The sequence below is a fragment of the Electrona antarctica genome (assembly GCF_951216825.1).
Source record: "Electrona antarctica genome assembly, chromosome: 22".
NCBI lineage: Eukaryota > Metazoa > Chordata > Actinopteri > Myctophiformes > Myctophidae > Electrona > Electrona antarctica.
Genome location: NC_136805.1, coordinates 3,300,511 through 3,315,677, shown reverse-complemented (window position 1 = coordinate 3,315,677; position 15,167 = coordinate 3,300,511). Strand labels below are relative to the sequence as shown.

General features: G+C 42.0%; 1 protein-coding gene across 1 annotated transcript in view; it reads right to left on the bottom strand.

Moving 5' to 3' along the window:
* Nucleotides 1-15,167, bottom strand: part of LOC306914716 (uncharacterized protein) — a gene marked incomplete at its 3' end in the record, with an annotated part of 27,442 nt that extends 12,275 nt beyond the window's left edge. The window contains exons 1-4 of the mRNA XM_079491892.1: nucleotides 15,070-15,167; nucleotides 7,528-7,602; nucleotides 2,723-2,846; nucleotides 1,428-1,583 (exon numbers count right to left, since the gene is read on the bottom strand). Of these exons, the coding sequence (XP_079348018.1) occupies nucleotides 1,428-1,583; nucleotides 2,723-2,813 (247 nt within the window). The 5' untranslated portion in view covers nucleotides 2,814-2,846; nucleotides 7,528-7,602; nucleotides 15,070-15,167. The remainder of the gene's footprint in view (nucleotides 1-1,427; nucleotides 1,584-2,722; nucleotides 2,847-7,527; nucleotides 7,603-15,069) is intronic.

Here is a 15,167-nt window from a genome sequence, read left to right as displayed (position 1 = left end):
TTTTTTTTTTTCTTTTTTTAGATTTGAGCTGTTTTTAAATACAAAAAAAGAGCAAAAGGGAGTTCCACTGGCCTTAGATAGCACTTTATGTAGACTTAGATAGTATTTTAAACAGACTTATAGCTTGTTACGTAGACAGCACTAGAATTGCATTTTATGTAGTCATAGCACTTTATAGTACACATGTATAATATATAATATAGTATAGTATGTATAGTTTACATATATACTCCACTGTTACGTTCTTAGTTTACACGATTAATGTTAAAGGACAACTTTAGTTTTTTTCAACCAAGGTTCATGTTTTAGGTTGTTATTAGAGAAAGTATAAGATGAGTGTTAATTTTTCTTCATTTGCTGCTTTCTTTCGTTTTAGGGATTTTAGCGGCTTTTGACAGGGGGCACTCGAGCATGGGGCTAAATATGTATTTCTTTACAAAATATTATGGCGATTTATTTTTTTATTATTTACTATAGTCCTAATATACCCCAGGAAATTACATCTGGCCACAGAAGATCACAGGATCTACTGAATGTGAAGGTAGCCTACTGGGGGGAAGCCACACTGTGTTATAGGCTCAATATGCAGTTTGACACATTCAGTAGATCTCGTGATCTTTTGTGGCCAAATGTAATTTCTTGGGGTTTAGTAGGACTAGAGTAAATAATAAAAAAATAAATCGCTCTAAAATGTTGTAAATAAATACATATTTAGCCCCATGCTCGAATGCCCCCGCCCCCTGTCAAAAACCGCTAAAATCCCTAAAATGAAAGAAAGCAGCAAATGAAGAAAACTTAACACTCATCTTTAACTTTCTCTAATAACAACCTAAAACATGAACCTTGGTTGAAAAAAACTAAAGTTGCTTTTGTTATTGCTTAATGTAAATCGCTCTGGATTAAGAGCGTCTGCTAAATGCCTAAATTGTAATTGTAAATTGTCACAGCAAATATTATATTTGAATCATGAATGATTGAATGATGAATTTAAAAATAAATTACTTCACACCTGAGCTCTGATTTGGGAGTAAATGAATCATGCCACTCATTGCATGACGTTATGAAACAGAAGCACTGACAATGAAAGCTTTAAATGTGGACCAATGGTAGTTTAACAATCTATGTAGAACAGTTTCATGGCGTAGCTCTGTACGTCTGTAAATGGGTTTGTCCAAAATATTAATGTTCGTTAACATTTCAGGAGATTAGGAAAACTATATATTTTATGGAAACTTCAGAGTATGACAAATCAGAAAATCCATGATTCCATTTGCGCAGAATCCAATATGGTTTGAAATTACACAAGCGACCGGACTATATTATGAGTTTCCTAGTATTTTTTTGCCATCGTTATTGTACAGTGAAACTGAAAATCAGACATTGTGGCAGCCCTACAGCAACAGAAAGGAAGAGCACATGAAACTTACTGAGGTGTGGGTGGTCTTCAGGTTCCTGTTTAATAGAAACCTCTTCAGGTTCCTGTTTAATAGAAACGTCTTCAGGTTCCTCCTGTTTAATAGAAACGTCCCTGGCTGAGTCTGGAGAGTTCATCTTCACCTGCAGTCTGGACTCCACACACCGGTCTGAAAACAAGTGAACAAGGAAGGACTTTCCATTTAGACCTGAGGACGATTCTACAAATGCCTTCTAAATCATGACAGTTTTCAGAAAAAACAATGTTTCTATGTCAGTGGTTCTCAACCTTTTTCATGTCAAGGACCCCCGGAATTATCTGTATTTGGCCGCGGACCCCCATCTGAAAATATGTGGTTCCAGGGACCCCCCCCCCCCCCCCCCCCCAGAAGCAAAGGTTTGAGTTCAAAACGTTCGCTCTGAAAGAATATATTCAAAGATTGTTTGGGGGTCTGGATGTTGCCCCCGGGTTCCCCCACACACTACAGTTGCGATTTTTTCCCTAGGATAGCTGCGGGAAGGAGCGTTTGTTTTACGCCGCCGGGCTACTACTAGTAGGGTTAGTAGTAGGAGTAAGGAAAGCACCACCCGTGTGGGCGGAGCTTCACCTTTTATTACAAACAAGAAACCCACTTCTGACAGCTGCCTCGCTGGTCTAGTGGACTGCTCCCTCGACTTTGAATCCACACCTCACGAGTTCAAATCCCGTTACTATCATTATTTTAACAACAACCATGGACTACTTTTTTACGATTTTCCCTACAACTCCAGACTACTTTTTTGGAAAATACGGTAGTTATTGTGAGGTTAGGTTAAGGTTAGGTTTAGGCATAGTGTTTTGTGAGGTTAGGGTTAGGTTTAGTTTTGTGAGGTTAGGGTTAGGTTTAGGCATAGTGTTTTGTGAGGTTAGGGTTAGGTTTAGGCATAGTTTTGTGAGGTTAGGCATACCACTTGTGTGCGGTCCAAAACACAGACCAGCGCTCCCTACTCCACTGACAAACAACCAATCACAAGCCTTAAAAAACGCAGCTATGCTAGGAAAAAAAAAAACTTGCCTACCGGAACCACTGAGACCGACCAAAACACCGGAGACGATAGAGCGTCTGTATTGGCAGCGTATAGACTCACTAAATTGAGAAAGGACGCAATCATGTCACTTGATGGAGGACTTGTGTGTGTGTTGAAAAGCCGGTCGGTAGGGTACTTTTTTTGTTTTTGCAGGGCAGGCGGGATGTTGATTTATTTGTTTGGCGGGGCAAGTTGGCTCCCAGGGCACGCATCACCTGACCCGCGCATCACCATTACATACCTATCCTGTACAACGTCACTACAGGTCTCATCCTTGCATCAATCAGTCCACATCTCTGGTCCACCTCTCTCGGTTCCTCTTTGGAGGCCATGTGTTGATCCAGTAGATCTCTCCCTGTGGCGATCTGTAGAAATAAAATACCTTTTAGTTCTCATTCAGTAACCTTACATACATACAGTATTTCATAGAACAGTGGTTACATTCAGTAACCTTATAGAACACATAACAGATAGGAAGAAGATCACTTAAACACATTCACCGCCGATGACGTAGATCTACGTCAAGTCTAAATCGCAGTAAGACAATGTCTTCTCCGAGTGTGTCAGGGGTCTGTCACAAGTTAATTCTACATCCGGTTCCGATTCTGGTGGAACCTGTCTACCGAGCAATCTTCGTTCCTACTCTCACCAATGGTCATGAAGTGTGGGTCAAGCGCCTTGAGTTCCAAACAAGCCCCAAAATACCTCTGGGTGCGCTTGGACAGAACTCCATTCAACCAACACCTTGAAGACGTGAGGGCAAATTGGATTTCCAACCAAGCCCTGGTCTTCTCTGCAGCTGAATACTGTGCCCCAGTCTGGTGTAGGAGCCCACATGTCAAAAAGGTGGACACAGTAATTAACAACTCTCTCCGAACCATAACTGGCTGCCTGAAGCCCACTCCTGTGTCCTACCTGCCAGTCCTTTCAGGAATTTCCCTGGCCGGCCTCTGACGAGAGGCTGCTACCATCAAGCTAGCAAGGAAAGCCTTGCTTGTGGGTTCCAGACCCACAGGAACGCGCCCAGGGGGGCGGCCCGGTTCTGGCTAGCCGCCCCGTGTCCGAAACTGTAGAGAAATTACAGAGTTACTATGTGGGGGTCCCCGGAACATCCAGACCCCCAGGAATGCGGCCAGGGGGCCGGGCCGGTTCCGGCGTGCCGCCCCGCGTTTGAAACGGTTGTGGGGGTCCCTCTACTGTACTGTACTGGCACACCCGAAATCATCATACACTTTAACCCACACACACACACACACACACACACACACACACACACACACACACACACACACACACACACACACACACACACACACACACACACACACACACACACACACACACACACACACACACACACACACACACACCTCCGTAAGGGAGGAAAAAAAATGAATACACTTAGGGATAAGGGGTAAGATTTGTCTTCGTCTATATCAGTGTAACATTGTAGCTCCCCGGGACACGTCATGGCGTTGCTCCGAAGAGTGTAACCAAATGGATGAGTCCTTTTAACCTGAGGACGATTCTACAAATGTCTTCTAAATCCTGACAGTTTTCTGAAAATCCCATGTTTCGGTTCTCAAACATTTTCATGTCAAGGACCCCCAAAAATATATGTAGCCTATTTGGCCGCTGACCCCCATCTGAAAATATGTTGTTCCAGGGACCCCCCCAGAAGCAAAGATTTGAGTTAAAAACGTTCACTCTGAAAGAATATATAGTCAATGATTTGCGCCACATTTTCATGATTTAAAAAAAAGAACGGCAGTGCGGCACTCGATGCCACACTATGAGCTTGTAGATCTGCTATATTTTCAATAGCTAAAGTATAACATTACGCTTAAAACACCAAAAGGGGTTCCCGCCCGAAATGGGTTAACTAAAAGCACAAAGTAGCTGGTTGTAAAAGTAATTTTCTGACGTTCAATTTAATCAACATTCAAGATGGTATCTCAAACCCTCACCCTAAACCTAACGTCCCACGGGGCAGCACACCTAAACCTAACCTTAACCCATGTCTAACCAATGACTAGTCTAAACTAAGTATGCACCCCGAGCCGGGGGCCTCAGTCATTCAGTGGTGAATGACATCTCAGGTTAATCTATTCTGTTGTTTTGAGTTGTGATAACTGGATTTGTACTCTTGAGTTATTTACTGTTCAGAGATGGAGTACACATAATGGCACACTGGGCTATGCTTCAGACTGGTGTGCTCCTGCTGACATTGGGAGGAGTTTGATTGGGGCGACTGTGGCTCAAGAGGTAGAGCAGGTCGTCCAATGATCCATGGGTCGGCGGTTCGAATCCCGGCTCCTCCTGGCTACATGTCGAAGTGTCCTTGGGAAAGACACTGAACCCCAAATTGCTCCCGATGTGCTGGTTGGTACCTTGCATGGCTTCCGCTGCAATCGGTGTATGAATGGGTGAATGTAGTGCACAATCTATGTAAAGCGCCTTGGATAAAGGCGCTATATAAATGCACCATTTACCATTTACCATTCCTGTGAGATGCTGACAGTTATTTTTTTATTTATGTACAGTATTCAGTCATCCGTTGATGCGTTTATTTTGACGCTTTAAATGGGCTGAATATTGTGTGTGACACATTAGCACCATTAGCTTTGATAATTTGGAGCACATTGACTGGCCAAGTCACGTCAGTGTAATGTGGCTTTTAGGCTTTTAGGTCATGTTATAAACAAATTGTTAATTTAACCTATCATGCATCATATTTACTATTTCTATGTGGCCTGTATAACATTAATTACCATAAGGTGAACTTATATAGGTGATGATGGTGAGAGATGTTAGAAACAAATCTGTAGGCCTATTAAACAGCCGTTTTGGAAATCGGAGGCTAATCTTTCCGGTGATAAAATGGCCACCAACGTAATCAAAAAAGTCAACCAAAGAACAAGATTCCTTTACAGGATCTCCTCAATGGTCAACAAAAACACCTTGAAGACCTTAACAGGAGCCCTCGTACAAGGTTTCTTTGACTATGCATGCACCTCCTGGTACCACAGCACCTCAAAGGCCCTTAAAACTAGGCTCCAGACTTCCCAAAACAAACTGGTCAGGCTCCTACTTGGCCTCACCCCCCGAACCCACCTCACCCCTGCCCACTTTGACAGGCTGGAATGGCTTAGGGTCGACGACAGAGTACAGCATCTTGCAATGGGTCTGGTCCACAAGATTCAATACACCACCAAGATACCCATGTACCTGTCTAGATACTTCCTTAATGTTAACGAAGTCCACACCCATAACACCAGAGGAAGTGCAACAAACCATGTACAACCCAGATTCGGCACAAACAAGGGACTAAATTATTTTCGCTCCTATGCCACCAAAATGTGGAACGCCCTACCAACAGTCATTAAGACATGCGAATCCCTTGACTTCTTCAAAACCTCTCAAAGGGCACCTACGGACGGCTGCAATTCGAAACTGGCCTCCATAAAATCTGAATGGACTTGGGTTGTCCACTCACAGTTAACAGTCTTTGTATTGAGTTTGTGCTTGAAATTTACTGTAATTCTGCAAACTGTTAATACATATTTCAATCAATCAATCAAAAGGTGTGATGAATGAGATTTCAAGTTAATCTAGTTCCCATGTTCATTTTGAGTTGTGATGGCTGCTTTTATAACCGATGATTTGATTATGATTACAAAATGTCATGGCTAGAATGGCTCACTGTAGTAGACCTACGCTCCATGACTGGGGAACTGTATGCCGACAAACGGAGGACAAAGTTCGATCCCCGTCAGAAACAAACGTTCATTTATTTACGTTATGTATTTATTCTTTCATCGATGCGTTTATATTGACGCATTACATGGGCTGCATAGTTAATGTATGTGACACATTAGCCCCATATGTGCCCTCTCCCTACGCTCATTCTGTAGCTCCGAGATGCTACAGAATGAGCGTAGGGAGAGGGCACATATGGGGCTAGTGACACATATGTTTACTCATAGTTGCATAATGCAACTATGAGTAAATGCAACTTGCATTTATACAACGAAGTGTTGTATATAGACAGTCACAGGAAGAAGGCGAGTATCTTCCTGTTTCTCAACAACAATCACAACACAACAACAAAACACAAGGCTAAACAAAGGGTGTGCAACCACAACGCAATGCGAGTGTCCGTCCGTCTCCCCGACGCTTCTTAATCCAAACGAGAATCAGATCGGTATGTTTTGTTTAAATTGGCATTGACGAGGACAGCTACGCAGTGTAGGGTCCGTGTAGGACCACAATGGAACATGAACACCGGAAATTCGAGTCTAGTTTTTACGTTTGTGCCTCAAAATCACTCTTACCTTGTACAAATGCAAAATCTAAGCTCCTGTATGTTTTGCCCACTTGTCCCGTGGGTGTTCGGTAAACAATTACACCGCGTACGACCGTGGTTTTCAATAAAAAAGGTATTTTAATTCACTCCGTCCATACTCTGTCTCGGAATCCTCCATTGTAAATGCGCAACAGAAGATTGGCCGCGCCCCTAGCGGCCAGGGTTCTGTTGCGCATTTACAAATTACAATGGAGTGAAAACCAAGATGGCCGCCAGATTCCGAGACAGAGTATGGACAGAGTGGATTAAAATACCCTTTTTATTGAAAACTACGGTCGTACGCGGTGTAATTGTTTGCCGAACACCCACCGGACAAGTGGGGCAAAACATACAGGAGCTTAGATTTTGCATTTGTACAAGGTAAGAGTGATTTTGAGTAACAAACGTAAAAACTAGACTCGAATTTCCGGAGAGAGATTCGTCAGAATATGGCTTATCCTTTCAATAAAGGTGTGTGTGTATATATATATATATATATATATATATATATATATATATATATATATATATCTATATATATATATATACCAACTCGGCCCGGGCGTACAGCCGGTACCACACAATGCAGTCAATTAGCCAAACAATGTATTACTGCTGCTAGTAACTACTGGTTGTTTATAATCACATGTATAACAAACGAATAGATGAAAAACACAACATGAATCAGTTCATCTTTTCACCTGTAGCTGTAGCTGTGTTTCTTTCAGTTGGTTGAGCTGCTAACAAACGTCCTCTCCTGCTGCTTAACGACGACACTGTTTTCAAACGAAACGTTTTAGTTTTCTTTGTAGAATCAAAGCAGTCTGGCGAACAGCCAGTGTTCTTTTTGGCTAATCTAAGCTAGGGTACTGTTTTTCTGGCAAATCTAAGAGCACTGTTCTTTTGGCAAATCTAAGTGAGCAAATATAAGACTTCCGGTGGACGATCTCTTCAAAATAAGAGTACCCTCTAGAGTATTGAAAAAAAGATTAATTTGCACATTAAAACTATAAATTAAGCATTTAAACGATGCTATAGGACACACATTATGTTTCTGTGTAAAAATAAGTAATAAGTAATGTTTCTGTGTAAAGATAAGTAATTAAAAAGTTATCTAAATGGATAAATGCTATTCACTGGAGAGCATGGACTTTATAAAGTGGACGCTGGACAAGAATCCCTGCTATGTTTCGACTAGTGTGACATACGCACGCGTCCGGGGAGACCTCCTCTACAACACCACACTGTCCGCTAAGCAGCAGAGGTGTAAAACAAAAATTGGCACCAGGTCACAGGTCAAAAAATGTAAAAAAAAAAATCCCATTTCCAGACTAAAGTGGACGCTGGACAAAAATCCCTGCTATGTTTCGACTAGTGTGACATACGCACGCGTCCGGGGAGACCTCCTCTACAACACCACACTGTCCGCTAAGCAGCAGAGGTGTAAAACAAAAATTGGCACCAGGTCAGATGTAAAAAACTTAAAAAAACTTCCCATTTCCAGACTACAGTGGACTAAAGTGGACGCTGGACAAAAATCCCTGCTATGTTTCGACTAGTGTGACATACGCACGCGTCCGGGGAGACCTCCTCTACAACACCACACTGTCCGCTAAGCAGCAGAGGTGTAAAACAAAAATTGGCACCAGGTCAGATGTCAAACTTAAAAAATCTTCCCATTTCCAGACTACAGTGGACTAAAGTGGACGCTGGACAAAAATCTCTGCTATGTTTCGACTAGTGTGACATATGCACGGGTCCGGGGAGACCTCCTCTACAACACCACACTGTCCGCTAAGCAGCAGAGGTGTAAAACAAAAATTGGCACCAGGTCACATGTCAAAAAACTTCAAAAAACGTCCCATTTCCAGACTACAGTGGACTACAGTGGACTAAAGTGGACGCTGGACAAAAATCCCTGCTATGTTTCGACTAGTGTGAGATATGCACGCGTCCGGGGAGACCTCCTCTACAACACCACACTGTCCGCTAAGCAGCAGAGGTGTAAAACAAAAATTGGCACCAGGTCACAGGTCAAAAAAATTCAAAAAACTTCCCATTTCCAGACTAAAGTGGACGCTGGACAAAAATCCCTGCTATGTTTCGACTAGTGTGACATACGCACGCGTCCGGGGAGACCTCCTCTACAACACCACACTGTCCGCTAAGCAGCAGAGGTGTAAAACAAAAATTGGCACCAGGTCACAGGTCAAAAAACTTCAAAAAACTTCCCATTTCCAGACTACAGTGGACTAAAGTGGACGCTGGACAAAAATCCCTGCTATGTTTCGACTAGTGTGACATATGCACGCGTCCGGGGAGACCTCCTCTACAACACCACACTGTCCGCTAAGCAGCAGAGGTGTAAAACAAAAATTGGCACCAGGTCACAGGTCAAAAAACTTCAAAAAACTTCCCATTTCCAGACTACAGTGGACTAAAGTGGACGCTGGACAAAAATCCCTGTTTGACATCTGACCTGGTGCCAATTTTTGTTTTACACCTCTGCTGCTTAGCGGACAGTGTGGTGTTGTAGATGAGGTCTCCCCGGACGCGTGTGTATGTCACACTAGTCGAAACATAGCAGGGATTTTTGTCCAGCGTCCACTGTAGTCTGGAAATGGGAAATTTTTTACCTCTGACCTCGCTGTATGGCATGCAATTATTTGTTTTACACCTCTGCTGCTTAGCGGACAGTGTGGTGTTGTAGAGGAGGTCTCCCCGGACGCGTGCATATGTCACACTAGTCGAAATATAGCAGAGAATTTTGTCCAGTGTCCACTTTAGTCCACTGTAGTCTGGAAATGGGAGTTTTTTTTGCATCTGACCTGGTGCCAATTTTTGTTTTACACCTCTGCTGCTTAGCGGACAGTGTGGTGTTGTAGAGGAGGTCTCCCCGGACGTGTGTGTATGTCACACTAGTCGATACATAGAAGGGATTTTTGTCCAGCATCCACTTTATTAAGTCCATGCACTCCAGTGAATGGACTTGGGCACTCCAGTGCATGGACTTGGGCATTTATCCATTTAGATAACTTTTTTACGTTATTTAATTACTTATTTTTACACAGAAACATAATGTGTGTCTTCACAATAACTGTAATGTAATAATAATACTAATAATGTAATGTAATAATTATTTAATTAACTACGCTTTTATTCTGAAAGCAACCGGATGTCTTAAATTTGCTAGCTCTCAAACAGGAAGTTCTAGATTTGCCAAAAAGACGGAGCCCTAAGCTAGCAAATAGCCAAATAGCTACCGGTGGACGATCTCTTCAAAATAAGAGTATCCCCTAAAGTATTGAAAAACGATTCATTTGCACATTAAAACTATACATTAAGATCAAGAATTAAACGATGCTATAAGACACACATTATGTTTCTGTATAAAAATAAGTAATGAAATAACATAACATTATAAAAAAGTTATCTAAATGGATGAATACTATTCACTGGAGTGCATGGCCTTTACAAATTGGACGCTGGACAAAAATCGGTGCTATGTTTCAACTAGTGTGACATATGCACGCGTTCGGGAAGACCTCCTCTACAACACCACACCCTCCGCTAAGTAGCAGATGTGTAAAAAAAAAAATGGCATGCCATCTAGTGAGTTCAGAGGCAGTGTTGTTTTAGGCAGAACATTTTGATTTGAATGTCATAAGATTTTAGTCCACTAATTCTACAGTTGATTTAGACTAAAATGTGTTTTGGCGGGCCTTGATGTCGTAATGAATGATTTTACACTTGCTGAAAATAGCCGATCTACAAGCTCACAACGCGTCGCGCTCTACAACACCACACCCTCCGCTAAGCAGCAAAAAGGTGTAAAAAAAGAAAGAAGGGCATGCCATCTAGTGAGATCAGGTCAAAAAGGTGCCATTTCTATAATAAAGTGGATGCTGGACAAAAATCGGTGCCATGTTTCAACTAGTGTGACATAGGCACGCGTTCGGGGAGACCTCCTCTACAACACCACACACACACACACACACACACACACACACACACACACACACACACACACACACCACTGTACCTTGTTATGAGCAAACTACTAGTCCATTCCATGAATTATTTCGCTCCGTTGTGCAGTTTAGTAAAGATTAGAAATAAAAATAGGCTCTCATTGACTTCCATTGTAACGGGCAAACAGCTCTCAAAGTCACTCTTTTAGCACATAAACGAACACAACAAAAGCTGATTCTGACAGGTTATCATTATCACATCAGGAAAACTCAGGAAAATGTTTTATTTTTAATTTTAAAAAAAAATCAACTTTGCAATCACGCAGCCCGTTCAGAAAAAAAATACTTATGTTACATATTTCGCGTAATACATGTTTTGGAAAAGTTTGTTACAAAATCAATAGGCAAAAACAATGAGTAGTAAAATATTTTTCCAGGAACATTGATGAATTCCAAACCTTTTCCAGGACTGGACAATGTTTAATTTCAAAGTATTTCTAGCCCATTTTGACCTGAGATCAGATTCTAAAGATGTCTTCTACATCCTGACAGTTTTCTGAAAAAGCTGTGTTTCTATGTCAGTGGTTCTTCGATTTTTCAAAAATAGCAGACCTACTAGCTCGTAGCGCGCCACTCGGTGGCACGCTATGAGCTTGTAGATCTGCTATTTTTCAATAGCTAAAGCATAACATAATGCTAACACCAAAAGGGGTTCCCGCCCAAAATGGGCTAGTAATTTCATGACCGAGAGAACCCTGCTTGAAGGAACACTTCAACACTTACTTACAGTTTAGGTATTCAGTGGAGGTGCTTATCCAGACTTTTAGGAGAAGAAGGGAGACCCACACACTGCCACTTGCTGGTTCAAGAACCTTTTATTTTATGTCCACAATATGCAACCTTTCGACCTTCATCAGGCATGATCTTATCCAGACTAAAAAGTTCAAAATCATAGAGGAGAGGAGAACAATTTTTTTTGTTTTGTTTTAATACAATTGTCACAATTGATCCAGTCCAGATGTTTGTCATGATAATTATTGTTAAAGGAGCATTCAGTGATTTGGGAGATTTGGAAAACCACCCAGTCCGCCCCGGTAACAAAATGTGCACATGCACGCTCTACAGTGGGGGGAAGTGCAACAGGCCAACAGCATGTGCACCAAGGCCCGCCCCCACTCGATCATGATTGGAGGAAGGCCCCTCTCATCCTGATTGGATGAAGGTTTTGCCACCCAAAGCCCAAACTGAAACTAGGGTTTTTTGACCCCAGGGGCTCACTGGGGACAGGGAGGAACTCCTTATATGGTCAGCACACTCTATAGTAGGGAGAACTATCCAGGAAAAAAAGAAAAAATAAGTGATATTTGAATTAAGTCAAATCACTGAATATACCTTTAAAGGTCTAGTGACGATTATTATTCTATTTTTTCTGACCTCAATTGCACCCAAAAAAACCCTGAACTTTGGACATTCAGTGGATTTTCTGTGGTCTGCACAGATTACATTCAAATAAAACAACAAAACAGTAAAATTATATTTAAAAAAAACAGCAACTTCATTAACAATACATGCCTGTAATGGCATCCTCTAGCAAAAACTTATAATAAAGTCAACATAAATGGTTTGTTAATACGTTTTAAGGGTTTATAATGAGAAGAAAACAAAATAGCTGGAGCATGGAGGCCTCTATTGACAGTATAATAATCCAATATATTGTCCTTGTCTATCGACCTCTCTACGATCATACAGCCATTTCATTTGATCCTCCCAATGAGCTCATTATACTGGAAACTAAAGGTGCACAAATTAATTGGCGTATTTATGCCGTATCGGTATCGATCCGATCTCAAAATAACTTTCACCGATATTGTTGACGCAATAACAACATGACCGTCAATAGCTTTGTACTTGCAGAGCGGCCAGTCTGCCTGTCTCTTTAACCCATTCTGGGCGGGAACCCCTTTTTGGTGTTTTAAGCATTACAGTATGTTATGCTTTAGCTGTTGAAAAATAGCAGATCTACAAGCTGGTCTGCTATTTTTTGAAAAATCGTGAAAATGTGGCGCAAATCTTTATATATATTCTTTCAGAGCGAACGTCTTCAACTCATATATTTGCTTCTGGGGGGGTCTCTGGAACAACATATTTTCAGATGTGGGTCCGTGGCCAAATACACATAATTCTGGGGGTCCTTGACATGAAATATTGAGCACCAGAGTATACTGATATATATTCTATATCAGTGGTGCTCAATATTAGCAAAGGGCTACTTTGAACAACACACAAGGATAGCTAAGGGGGGCTGCAGTGTTTAAGAGCAGAGGGTAATGGTTTTAGGCAACACAATAATGAATGAATAGTGCGACACTGTTTTTGTTTTGTCCTGTGAGAAATGTGGACACAAAGGTGTAACTTTCAGATTACTTGATACATTGAAACTCTTGTCACAATGTGTACATTGGAAAGTATTTTATCCAGTGTGGCTAAGCTGGTGTCGCTTGAGCTGATATGACTTACAAAAACTCTTATCACAATGTTTACATTGGAAAGGTTTTTCTCCAGAATGCACACGCCGGTGTATTTTCAAGTCAGACGATGAGGTAAAACTCTTGTCACAATGTTCACACTGGAAAGGTTTTTCTCCAGTGTGGACGGCGTGGTGTGTCTTCAGGATACCTGACCGACTGAAACTCTTGTCACAATGTTCACACTGGAAAAGTTTTTCTCCAGTGTGAACACGCTGGTGTTTATGCAGTGCACCTGACAGACCGAAACTCTTGTCACAATGTTCACACTGGAAAGGTTTTTCTCCAGTGTGAACACGCTGGTGTCTACTCAGGTCACCTGACTGACCGAATCTCTTGTCACAATGTTTACACTGGAAAGGTTTTTCTCCCGTATGGATAAGCTGGTGTGTTTTCAGACCACCTGACCTACCGAAACTCTTATCATAATGTTTACATTGGAAAGGTTTTTCGCCGGTATGCAAATAATGGTGTCTTTTCAGGGAAGACGATGCAGTAAAACTCTTGTCACAGTGTTTACAGTGGAAAGCTTTTTCTCCAGTGTGGACAAGCTGGTGTCTTTTCAGTGCATCTGAAGTTCTAAAACTCCTGCCGCAATGTTTACACTGGAAAGGTTTTTCTCCAGTGTGAACACGCTGGTGTATTTTCAAGGAAGACAATGCAGTAAAACTCTTGTCACAATGTTCACAGTGGAATGGTTTTTCTCCAGTGTGAACACGCTGGTGTTTAATCAGGTCACCTGACTGACCGAATCTCTTGCCACAATGTTCACACTGGAAAGGTTTTTCTCCAGTGTGGACACGCTGGTGGTTAATCAGGTTAGCTGACTGACCGAAACTCTTGTCACAATGTTTACACTGGAAAGGTTTTTCTCCAGTGTGGACACGCCAGTGACTCCTCAGCTGATATGACTTGCTGAAACTCTTGTTACAATCTTTACACTGGAAAGGTTTTTCTCCAGTGTGAACACGCTGGTGTTTATGCAGTGCACCTGACTGACCGAATCTCTTGTCACAATGTTTACACTGGAAAGGTTTTTCTCCAGTATGGATAACCTGGTGGTGTTTCAAATCACCTGACCAACTGAAACTCTTGTCACAATGTTTACACTGGAAAGGTTTTTCTCCAGTGTGAACACGCTGGTGTTTAATCAGGTCACCTGACTGACCGAAACTCTTGTCACAATGTTTACACTGGAAAGGTTTTTCTCCGGTGTGAACACGCTGATGTTTAATCCGGTCACCTGACTGGCCGAAACTCTTATCACAATGTTTACACTGGAAAGGTTTTTCTCCGGTGTGAACACGCTGATGTTTAATCCGGTCACCTGACTGGCCGAAACTCTTGTCACAATGTTTACACTGGAAAGGTTTTTCTCCAGTGTGAACACGCTGGTGTCTCCTCAGCTGATATGACTTGCTGAAACTCTTGTTACAATCTTTACACTGGAAAGGTTTTTCTCCGGTGTGGACACGCTGGCGTTTCTTCAGGTCACCTGACAGAGAGAGAGAGATACAGAAAGACAAAGATGGTCGGAGTGTGAGAGGGGGGAGCGAAGGGGAGAGGCAGGATAAAAATGGTGAGTACAGATAACTCGAAAAGCTTCCATCATCGTGTTTGGCAGTCCTACGGCTTCCCCGTTAATATTTATTTTTATTCATCATCTTTCTATTTTTTTAAGCATTATGCCAACTGCCAGTGTTCCCCACACATGTAGTTCCTGTGCCTGTGTTTAACAATGACTGACCTCCAGTTGTCTCCGCCCAATCATCACTGTCTTCAGTGACTTCAGTGTCGGATTCACGCTCGACTTCAACTTCAGAGCGGTGCGAAGAGATGTCTTCA